The sequence below is a fragment of the Olea europaea genome, chromosome 14 (genome assembly GCF_002742605.1).
Source record: "Olea europaea var. sylvestris chromosome 14, O_europaea_v1, whole genome shotgun sequence".
Classification (NCBI taxonomy): Eukaryota; Viridiplantae; Streptophyta; class Magnoliopsida; order Lamiales; family Oleaceae; genus Olea; species Olea europaea.
Genome location: NC_036250.1, coordinates 14,013,033 through 14,025,318, shown reverse-complemented (window position 1 = coordinate 14,025,318; position 12,286 = coordinate 14,013,033). Strand labels below are relative to the sequence as shown.

General features: G+C 36.4%; 1 protein-coding gene across 1 annotated transcript in view; it reads right to left on the bottom strand.

Moving 5' to 3' along the window:
- Nucleotides 1-9,451, bottom strand: part of LOC111409246 (transcription factor ICE1-like) — a 19,879-nt gene extending 10,428 nt beyond the window's left edge. Inside the window, exons 1-2 of the mRNA XM_023039259.1 lie at nucleotides 8,247-9,451; nucleotides 7,193-7,417 (exon numbers count right to left, since the gene is read on the bottom strand). Of these exons, the coding sequence (XP_022895027.1) occupies nucleotides 7,193-7,417; nucleotides 8,247-9,314 (1,293 nt within the window). The 5' untranslated portion in view covers nucleotides 9,315-9,451. The remainder of the gene's footprint in view (nucleotides 1-7,192; nucleotides 7,418-8,246) is intronic.
- Nucleotides 9,452-12,286: the final 2,835 nt, after the last annotated feature.

Below are 12,286 nucleotides of genomic sequence, written 5' to 3'. Positions count from 1 at the left end.
AATTTTACACGCCTCTATTAGTCCTTCTAGTGGCTATGTTTTTTGCCAAAGATAACCATTTTCATGGTGGGTTTTTCAACCCTTTATTGGCTAGCCATCACCATTTTTTATGGCAGATTCCAGTAGTTCCATTTTATTTTCTTTGGCTGTTGTTCTTGCTTCTTTTTGGTAGAACAAAGTTGGCAGGAAATTTTTTGATTTCCAGTGAACTTTTGTGCGTGGATTTTTCAACCTTTGATGGCCGAAAATCTCCTTTTTCAAGGAAATTTCCATGCCTCTCAGTTAGTAGCTATCTTCCATCATTCTTCTTCATTTCTTCGTTGCTGTCTTCGCTCATTTGGTACAACACTGACCGGAAAATCAAATCCTTTTGTATGTGGTATAACATGGTTAATGTAACGATTCCCACAGACGGCGCCAAACTGTTGACCTCCAAAAATGGCTCCAACAGGCACCCTAGTTTTGTCCCCTCGAAACCTGCGCATGTAACACCCGTCAAGAGGCAAAGGCGGCCGGACGAGAAAAAGGTCCGGCGACCGTTTGCACTCCGACGGTCAAGTCAACGGCCGGACGGAGATAGATATAAAGAGTGCAATAGTAGAGAGATAGGGGATTTGGCTAGAGTATTTAGAACATACCTTAAGTTGTGAATTGAATCCATATATATAGAGAAATGATGTGAAATGGGCCAAGGTAGGTTAATGGGCCTAAGTTTGAGCCCAGTATGAGGTGAGCAAAGTGATAGGCACTTCGGCTGGGCTTTTTATGGCCTCGACGGCGCCTCAGCTAGGCTTCTTAGAGCCTCGGCTTTGAGGCCCAACACTAATGGGCCTAGCTCGGGTCCAATAAGGTGGCCCAATATGGAGTGATAATTCATAGGCGTAACACTCCTTTTTGTTTATAGCCTTTAGCTATAAGTCTTGCTTTATACTTACAAATTGAACCATCAGGTTTAAGTTTTTTCTTAAACAACCATCTACACCCAATTGTCTTACATCCTTGAGGTAAGTCCACTAACTCCCAAGTATTATTAGACAAAATTGAATTATATTCACTATTTACAGCTTCTTTCCAAAATATAGAATCTGGTGAAAACATAACTTCACCAAAAGTACTAGGATCATCCTCTACTAAGTAGGTTATAAAGTCAAGACCGAAAGAAGTAGTGGTCCTAGGTCTTTTGGTTCTCCTAATTTCAGCTTCTTCTAATTTAGATGGCTCCTCTCTAACACTAAGAGGAATACTAAAAGAACTGCTTGATCTTTCAAACTTTTCTTTAAACGGAAATCTATTTTCAAAAAATTCAGTATCTCTAGTTTCAAATATTGTGTTCTTTTCAATCACATTATTTTTAGAGTCAATGACTAAAAATCTGTAGGCATTACTATAAAAAGCATAGCATATAAAAACACAATCAACAGTTTTCGGACCAAGTTTAGTTCTCTTAGGTGCTGGAATAGAAGTTTTAGCTAAACACTCCCACATTTTAAAATATTTATATGAAGGTGTTCTGCCCTCCCACATTTCATAAGGAGACCTATTATTTTTCTTATTAGGAATTCTGTTAAGAATATAACATGCAGTAAGAAGTGCTTCCCCCACATGTTAAAAGGTAATCCAGAAGAGCTTAGCATTGATATAACCATATTCTTAAGGGTTCGATTTTTCCTTTCAACTACACCATTAGATTGGGAAGAATAAGGTGGAGTAGTCTCATGAATAATACCATTCTCAACACAAAATTTATCAAAATCTCCTGTATATTCTCCTTCCCCATCAGATCTTAAAACTTTAATAGTTTTGTCTAGCTGATTTTCTACTTCAGTTTTATAGGAAATAAATTTTGAATAGCTTTCATCCTTACTCTTAAGTAGATAAATATAAAAATATCGAGAATAATCATCAATGAAAATTAAGAAATATTTATTTCCACCACGAGTAACTTATCCTTTTAAGTCACATAAATCAGAATATATCAAACTTAAGACCGAAGTAGTCCTATCAACACGAGGAAATGGTTTTCTAGAATATTTAGATTCAACACACGTTTCACATTTTGAATTTGGACAATTTTCGATTTTGGGATTGTTTCCCAAAGTCATTAATTTTTTAATAGAAGTTTTATTAACGTGTCCAAATCTAGCATACCACAAATCATAAAAATCCAACAAGTAAATGGAAGAGCTAGATGCTTTATTGTTAATCACAGAGACATTGAATTTAAACAGACCTTCATCTGCATACCCTTTCCCAACAAAGGAACCACCCTTAGACAACTTGACCACTTTCTAAAACAATCTTAAAACCCTTTTTAACTAAGATAGATTCAGACACTAGATTTTTCCTAATATCAGGTACATAAAGGACATCCTTCAAATTAAGGATATTTCCAGAAGTAAATCTAAGCATCTCAGTTCCTTTCCCCTCGATTTTGGAGGAAGCATTCCCCATGAACAGACATTCTCCATCACTAGCGGGAGTGAATGTAGAAAATGCACCTCTCGTGCAGCAAATATGCTTGGTAACTCCAAAATCTACCCACCAATCTGTCATGTTGCTTACTAGATTCACTTCTGTCACCATAGTAGAGAAATTCCCATCCTCTACCACATGTGTCTGATGCTTTGCAGCTTTTCCTTTCCTATTTTTGCAATCCTTTGCAAGGTGACCTGGTATACCACAAACAAAACAGTCACCAACAATTTTATTCTTAAACTGAGGCTTAGACCGATTGTTCTTTCCTACAAATTGTTTTTCCTTGTTTCTGCCTTTAAAATTCTGACCCCTTATAAAATTTTCAACTGATTTCTTACTTCCAGAACTTCCTTCAATAAGATTAGCCTTGGTATCAAAGTTTGGCCTTTCTTCACGTTCTGTCATTCTATTGTCCTCCTCAATTCTAATCCTGATAATCATATCCTCTAAGGACATTTCTTTTCTCTTATGCTTCAAACAATTTTTATACTCTTTCCAAGAAGGTGGCAATTTTTCAATTATAGCTGACACTTGAAAGACCTCAAAGATTTTATATCTTTCAGCAATAATTTCGTGAATTATAATCTGCAATTCTTCAACTTGACTAACCACAGTTTTAACATCATTCATTTTAAAATCTAAAAACTTTCCCACAACAAATTTCTTGGTTCCAGCAATCTTCTGTAGCATATTTCTTTTATAATGAATTCCATAACTCTTTTGCAGATTTACACGAGTAGTAAACATCATATAGATCTAATGTTAAACAATTCAGAATATAATTCCTGCACATATAATCCTTATGTTCCCAATTAGCTAAATCCTCTGTTTCCTTATTAGTAGGATTATCAGCAATTACAAAATCGGGTTTATTTGATTCAATAGCATCAACGACTTTAAGCGTTGTCAAATAAAATCACAATTTCATTTGCCATCTCTTAAAATTCTTTCCATCAAACAACTCAGATTTTTCAGAATACTTAGGAACAGATATCTCTACAGCAGACATGGCAACTAATTATAAAGATAATTTCACTTTAGATTGTTGGAATAATAACTAGTTGCAGTAATGTTCAGAACAATAAAATGCAGAAATATATAAGACTTATCGTCTTATCGTCCGATTGAGTCTCATGACAGCACGATATCCTAAAGTGAAATTGCCCGTCGATAATTGCTGCAACCTCCGTGGACAATCTCTCAGGATACAACGATCGTAAACCACTTGTGCAGCAATCACGAATGGTTTTTCCAGAACTCTCAATTGTACTCCAAAATATATGTGAAAACACGAGTATGAAAATCAGAATATGAAAATGAAGGATTGATACAAGATGATTTTTCTATTTTCTTTTTTGTATGTATTTTTCCCAAAACGAGATATGGATTTATATAGGCAGGATCGAAGTAACAGTCTCCACCATGATCAGAGATTAATTCAGAATTTTAATGACTGAGTAGTGGGTATTTTAATGACTATTAGTGGGTTATTACAAAAACAAACAGTCAGAAAATACTGGCTAGTTTTACCCATTAAATAATAATAAAAAAATCATTTATTTTAGTCAAGGAAGAAGCCTAAGAGCCCAAGGCCCCAATCAAGACATTTTAATATCTGCGTGGAGAGTGACTCGAACCCCTGACGTCCCACACAAATGTCACATTTCCCACCACTTTGGCACTTTATCTAATTTGATTATTTCTTTCACATTTTATATTTATACCATAAATATATAAAAGGAAGTTCGTGCTGGTATTTTTCGACAATATCTTGATTTATAATAAAGATTTCGCATAGCATGTGCAACGCTTAGAAATGGTGTTAAGAGCATTAGCTTCGCATCATCTCTATGCCAATGCTACGAAGTGTCTTTCTGTGAAGCCACAGTGAATACTTCGGGCAATTTGGTGTCAACTAAAGGGGTTGCGCCTATCCAAATAAGAGTGCCTCCATGGAGCAATAGGCAACCCCCATCCCCCTCACCCCCAAAAAAAGTCTCAGAGAACCTTGGGGATTTTTATGTCTAACGGATTATTACAAACGCTTTGTGGCCGAATACTAGGACATTTCTTGGCCTCCAATGCAGCAACTCAAGAAGGATGCTTTTGGTTGGACAACAGCGATAGAAAAGACATTCCAACTATTGAAGTTGGCTATGCTTACAGTGCCGATATTAGCATTCCCTAATTTTCCCCAACCTTTCATTATTGAATTAGATACATCAGGATATGATATTGAGGAAATTCTCCTACAAAATCATCGGCCAATCACCTATTTCAGGTAAGTGCTATCGACTCGATCTCGCTTCAATCTGTTTATGAGAGGGAATTAATGGCCATTGTCTTGGCTATTCAAAAATGGAGACATTATATTTTGGGACATCGATTCATAGTACGAACCGACCAAAGAAGCTTGAAATACCTCTTAGAGCATCGGTTAGTTCAGGGTGAGTTTTAGCGTTGGGTAACCAACTTAATGGGATATGAATTTGAAATTTACACCACCTAGGATAGGAAAATAAGGCTACAGATGCATTATCCCGTGTTTCTCCTCCTATAGAACTGTCTGCCCTCACTTCTCCATTCATTCTGGACGTGCAATCACTGATGGCTCAAGTGGACTCAAACCTTTTGCTTTCTAAGCTCAAGAAGGAGCTACAGGCTGACCTGAACTCACACTCTCGTTATACATTATTACAGGGAAAACTTCTTACAAAGGGATGTTGGTACTTCCATGCTCTTCTTCCCAGATTCCGACAATGCTCCAAGAGTTTCAAAGCAACACGGTGGGAGGTCATTCGGGTTTCCTAAGAACTTACAAATAGAGGTGGGCGCGGGTCGAGAACCGAACCGAACCAAAATTTTCGGGTACCTAGTAAATTGCTTCGTCGGGTCCAAATATAATTATGGAACCGTTTGGGTTTGGTTCTGTTCGGTTCAATTCGGTTCGATTCCGTACTATAATTAAATTTTTTAACATTTATAACAACATTATATAAATAAAACTAATGACACATTCAATGGTTTTTGAATGTCAGAGACTAGTAGACTAACTTGTTCAAATAATCGCTACGATCAAAGCTTTGATTGACGAAGGTCACAACTTTGGTCGAAGGTCACAGCATCGATCGACGATTGTATAGGTTTTGGAATGTCAGCGAGGCTGCGAGAGTAATTGTGAGAGTCGAGACAGCGTTATGCACTTTAGTGTAGGTGTTTAGGGTTATTTAGTGGGTTGGATCTTGTTAGGCTAAGAAATGAAACAATAAAACGAGTAATTGAGCCAAAAATTAAAAAAAATAGAAATGAAACAAATTATTGGGCCAAAAATTTGGATTTAGAAATTGTTAATTTGTTAATTTGTTTAGAAAAATTAAAATTAAAATAATTTGATTTATTCAATGTAAAAAAATAAATTAGAAAGATTCGGTTCTTATTCGATTCTTCGGTTCTTGGTCTAGAACTAAGAACTGAACCGTACCCATCGGTTCTCAATTCAGATACCCGTTCGGATGTTTAATTTGTCAAGAACCGTCAGGTTTGGTTTGGCTCGGTTCGGTTCGATTTGGTTCGGTTGGTTCGGGAGATTTGCCCAGCCCTACTTACAAACGATCGACCAGCACTCTATATTAGATAGGTATAAAGAAGGATATCAAACAGTTTGTCGAGGAATGACCAGTCTGTCAGAAGAATAAAAGCCTTGCATTGTCTCCTGCCAACCTTTTGTAGCCTTTACCAATCCCGCATACCGATGGCCAAACCAAGGTTGTGAACTGTTGTGTTGAGACTATTAAAGGTGCTTTGCATATGATAAACCACGAAGCTGGAGCAATTGACTGCCTTGGGCGGAATAATAGTACGTCATATTCCATGCGTCATCAAATACCAAATCCTTCGGTGCAGTTTATGGCCCAGATCCCCATCCCCTGTTACGTTTTGGATCTAAGCTAAAGAAGGCTTTGTTTGGATTCAACTGAAACATGCCAGCAGTTGCCTTCAAACTTCAATGCAACCTTAGAATGGATGGTGGAACCAGAGAAGGTCCTAGGAATATGCCCTGCTCCAGCAGGCCATTCGACAGGAGGGGAAGTGATCTTCCAGAATCTGAGGCATCCTGGGAATCTGTGGCATCAATTAACCAACAGTTTCCAGCATTCTGCCATGAGGACAAGGTGACTACGGAACCCAGGGGTAATGATAAACCTCGCATTGGATACACTTGTTCTAGAAGAATGGCGGGAAGCAACAGATTTCAGAAACAATTTTTGTTAATTTATATGGGTGATTTAAATAGAATTTAATTAAAGGGGCATATACGTGAATGTGAGAAGTGGGGGGATAATTGTAAGCAGCCAAAAATTGAGAGTAGAAGAGGGTAGTTGGGAGAGATATCTTAACACAATTTTAGTTGTATCATTCTGTAATTTTCTTTCCCAGCTGATAATAAAGTTCAGTCACTGATTTCTCTGTTCTTCTACAGCAAATTGTCTTTTCCAACTTGAATCTTATCATATTCCACATAATGTGGCCCTTCATCTAGTTTTTAGTGTATAAATTTATACTAGAACCAAAACTGTTGCAGACAACTAAAAGAAAATGCATTAAATCGACAGAACTCCAAAGAAAGCAAAAACTAATTTCATAGGCGAAAACATTTAATTGCAGTCACCAGAACGAGAGCAACAATTTAAAGAATCCCAACAAGCGTGAAATCTACCTTCGCAGGTTGGTTTTTAGGGATTGGCAAAGAACTTGAACAGAGTTCTTCCTTGACATGATCGGGAAGAGTAGCAGGGGTTGATGATAAAGGATGGAAGCTCGTAGAAGGCGGCATCAGAGATCCCGGTAGTGTAGGTTCAAGCTCATTTTGGATATCATTTATCCTTTGCAGAAGCTCTTTTAAATAATCAATGGCATCCCCAAGGATAGAAGCTCTGTCCATCTATGAACATAAAGATAACAATCAGATTGCATCAGCCATAACTCAATTAACCAAACAAATAACTGTAAATCACCAATAAAGATTCTTGTCAAAAATTACCTTTATATGTCATAGAACACTGGATTTAACAATAAAAATCTATTTTATCAGCTATTTTAATAAGTAAGCACAAAGAATATCTAGTACTGAATCCCACCATTTTCTCATGCCCGTGCATTTTCCCTGGGGGGAGGGCATAAACAAATTAACCTTATCCAAAGAATCAGGACTTAGGAGTCGTGTTTAATTTTATTCATTTGTAAAATCGTGTTTAGTATTTAGAATTACGTTTCATTTTCAGTAGTATTTTGCTTCAGTGGTGTATCAGAACATTCTTTATTTCTTTCTTCTGCAGTTTATGATATGAAAGGCATTGTCTTTTCCTGTCCTAAAACCATTTGAACAGATGTTTCATAAATTGATTCAGATATCTCCAATTCCTATCACAAAGCATTTCAACTGCAGAATTAAAAGGACAAAAGCAATAATACTAGGTTCTATATCCAATTCCAGGTGCTAAGGATAAGCAAGTAGGCAAGGGGAGGCTTTCTTCTTCAAACTAAAAAAGCATAGGAATATGGATTCTTCTTGAATTCCTTCATTGATGCTTTCTTGATTCCCCTACATCGATACATAGAAATAATTTCATAAGAAGCCAGAAAGCCATTTTACCTCGGCACAAATCCTTATCCTAAAGATTGTAGGCAAAAATTTCATCAAACCAAGGCTATCAAGAACTGAGCAAAATAAAAACGAACTAAAAAACAGGAAGCCTGAAATGTTTGTATACCTTGCTTATTTTGGGCACAACAGACCTAAGCATATAAAGCCTGTCATTGAGTTTCTTCCTCCTCCGCCTCTCCGCCATTAAATTTTTGGCCGGTAGACCCTTCTTCTTCCCCTTGTGATCTCCAACTGTAGAACTACTATTCGCATTCAAATTGTTTCCACCAATATTCACATTCCCATCCCCAATGTTATAGGTATTCTCAGTAGGCTCATCCGAATCATAATTTAAAGTCAAAACATCAACATCCACATTCTCCTCCATTTCATAGTTAAAGTTCCTTTTCCTCTTCTTTTCCAATTCCATTTCCCCAGCATCATCTCTATTCTCCCAACTCCCCTCCATCCTCGTAGAATCCTCACCACTTTTGAATCTGGGGAGCGCCAAGTTCCTCAATTCGTCGACTCCGCTAGAGCCCTGCCGCAAGGCAGCTCTCTTCTGAAAAAGTGTGGGCTGTAATCCAACCGGTGGAAACCCTTGAAGTGGTCTCAACCCCTTAGACTTGCTAGGAAACAGAGCACTCCCGTAACCCTCGAAACCAAAAGCTTCAGGACCACCACCAATGGTTGTCTTGCAGTCGAAAAACGACTGTAAACGAGTATTGGTCGGAAATTCAGAACTCGGTTCCGATGGACCCAACTCACCCATCAAAACAGAACCAGAACTCGCACTCTGATTAGCGAAGAAATTCATGTCTCCGGAAAAATCAAAGCCATAGTCAAAAGTTTGGTTCCAAACAAAGTTAAAGAGCGACGGAAAACAGGATTTGGAAGGGAAAAATGACTGTGATGGGTCAAGTGACGGTGAACATGAAGACTCCTCCTCCAGGGGATTGAACAAAAGGCTGCTAAATTCTGGTAGTTGGGAATTCATATGGAGGTCAGGATTTGGTGGGTTCATCGCATTGTTAATGAACCACTCGTGTTCGAGCATGGACTTGACGCTAGACATAGAAGCTTTCTTATCTTTATCATTACATGTCTCCATTTCATTTTTACTTGGCCATGAAATTTCTTCATCTTCTTCTCCTTCCGTCCAAACGACGCCGTTGGACACCGCCACCGGTAGCATTGCCTTTAGTTTATCTACAAGATGGGGTGCGGTGCAGTACAGAGCAGTAGACGAATAAGGGAAGTGGATATTTTGTGTTACAGAGTACCACCAATTTTTAAGAGAGAGATTTCGAGTTTGAATAATAATAATAGTAATAATAATTATTATATTACCACTACAAAACTTACTTGCTACACCACATTATAATTACACTACAATTTAAATATATTTTTAATAAATACACCACACTAAATTTACATATATACTCATGATCTAATAAAAACTAAAATTAAAAAATAAATAAAGTATTGCGGTGTGCTTATCATCCAAACACTACTACTCATTTTTCTCATCCTTTCAACTCATTCTGAAAATTTCAATATGATGAAAAGAGTTCCTGGAACTATTTTTTCTTTATTTATTTTTTAAAGAAGGGGAAGATAAACCCTATTTAGAAACAGTGCTTGCAGTGGGTGTCGTTATATTGTTAGGAGTGTGCTGGATGGTGGAGAAGTAGCGGTTCTTGACGATGTCGTCATGGTTGCTCCGCCTCCAGTTGTGGCTGCAACGTTGATTTGAAATTTCATTTCACCACTGCAATGGCCAGGCCCAGGTACACCACAAATGAAGTAGTGCTTTCCCGGCTGTCTTAAGTTTGATTGAGGAGGTGCCACTACTATATGTAGTGATGTGATAGAGTTCCAATAGTGCGTGAGGTGTAGTCTGACTCTTTTTTATCACTTCCTTCATCCACTGTATGCCTACTTGGATAGTTGAATACTGGATATTCATTAACCGAAAATCATTATAATTTATTGAGTACATTAATGGTTCATTAATCCAAAACTATAATTATGTAATTTTGCTTGAGGTTATTTAAGTAAATAAGAAAAATATGGTGCACTTAATAAAATTTGTAGTGGTAATATAACTACCCTAATAATAATAATAATAATAAAAGGAAAGCCCTGAAATTAGAAGATTGGTAGTAACTAGCAAGAAAGCTTTGGTTTGTTATTTTCCAGCCGTTTGCTATTTATAATTTTTGAAAATGTCAAAAATGTGTTTGGTCACTCATTCTGAAAACAAGGAACAAGTTATAACTGAAAATTCAAAACGATTTTTTTTTCCGTTTCGAGTGTTTTCAGTTAAAAAAACTCAAAACGCGGAAAACGCTCAAAACATCCCCCCCCCCTTTTTTTTTTCAAGGGATGCTCAGGACTTTTAAAATAATAAATTCATCAAATTTAAAATATATATTATATGATAATATATTAGCATAAAATTATTATGTTTTACTAAATAATCAAATTAATTGAATAAATGTTATAAAAAATTTTCTAAAAATTTATTATTTTATTTTTTAGAAACAAAAAATAGTAAATTCACCAAATTTAAAATATATATTATCTGGTGATATATTAGCATTAAATTATTATATTTTACTAAATATTCAAATTAATTGAATAAATGTTATAAAATAATTTCTAAAAATTTTAAACCAAATGCATTTTCTAGTTTTCTATTTTAAGAAATCGTTTTTCAAAATGACAAACCAAACACGTTTTTTGTAATTCGAAACAAGCCCCTCAAAACAAAAAACTAAAAATGAATTTAAAACAGAAAATAGAAATTAGAAACACAAACCAAACGCACCTTAAGTAACTGATGCATGAACTTTGATAATATAGAAGATATTTAATTTTTTTTTCAATTATTATTATTTTTTACGCCAAATTATTTAAACGTACATGTTTTCAAAATTGGGTAAATTGATATAAGTATAACTAAACTTTGAGAAAAAAATAAATTGAATAAATTTTTTTTAATTATCTCAATTAAGTCAACAAAGTTCATATTGATATCAAATTTCATTACTCTATCACACGTTCTCAATTTTGTAAAAATTGCTTAATTGGCAAATTTTTCATATGATCATCTGTGACAAGTGAAAAACCTAACGTTCGACCCAACTAACACCTAGAGGGGGTGAATAGGTGTTCATGCGGAATTAAAAAAACTTATCAATTAATTCGTGCAACAAGTCACAAGAATTAAAGTTTGTCCAGATTCATTCACATGTCTTAATTACTTATGTTGAATTACCGGTAACAATAAATAAATTAAAGCAATAAAAGAACACAACGAATGTTGACGGAGAAACCCCAACTGGGTAAAAACTCCGGGCTCAAGCCAGTAGAGATCCACTATTTGTAGAAGGTAACTTACAGTACGTCAGAACAATTGATCCCCTCAATTTTCTAACCTCCTTACTGTTTGAGAACAAGACTCTCCTAGATCTAGCAGATCTGTGCTACCATCCCAGCCTTGTGTGACTTCTACTTCCCGTGAATCGTCAAGCACTCCCACTCTTCAAGCCAGTTCTTCCCGGATCTTCAATCTAAGGATCTTCTGGAAGTTTTATAGGATTTAGAGAAGGTGGTGTTTTGGTGTTTCAAAGTGTGATGTTTTTCTGCAAAAGCCAAGGATTTTTTAATCTGAAGAGTTTAGAAGATTGTTTTGCTTTTTGAACCTTGGTGTGAAAGATATAAAGGATTAATCTTCAAGGATTTTAGAGTGAAGCAATAATATGGCTTCAATGTGTATTTTCTCCATAATCAACTCGAAGGAGACGAATGGTATTTATATGGCTCAACATATGGTCTTGTGGCGCGTCAAAAATTCGCGATCTTTTAAATTTAATGTTGCCCAGATAAATAGGTCGCTCGAGCGAGGGACCAGCGTGACTCGAGCGACGTCCACTTCGCTCGAGCGACCTGCTGGCAAGGCTCTAGCGACAGTGGTTCTGCAATCTTGGCTCGAGCGATATCATGGCGTGACTCTAGCGAAATCTCGCGCCGTTTGCAACTTCGAGGCATCCATCACAACCCTAGACCTAGCCTTCAACACTTTGATTAATTGCAACTCAAGTCCCTGAACTATTGGACATTTGACACTTTGGTCCTTGACCTTACAATTATGACATTTTA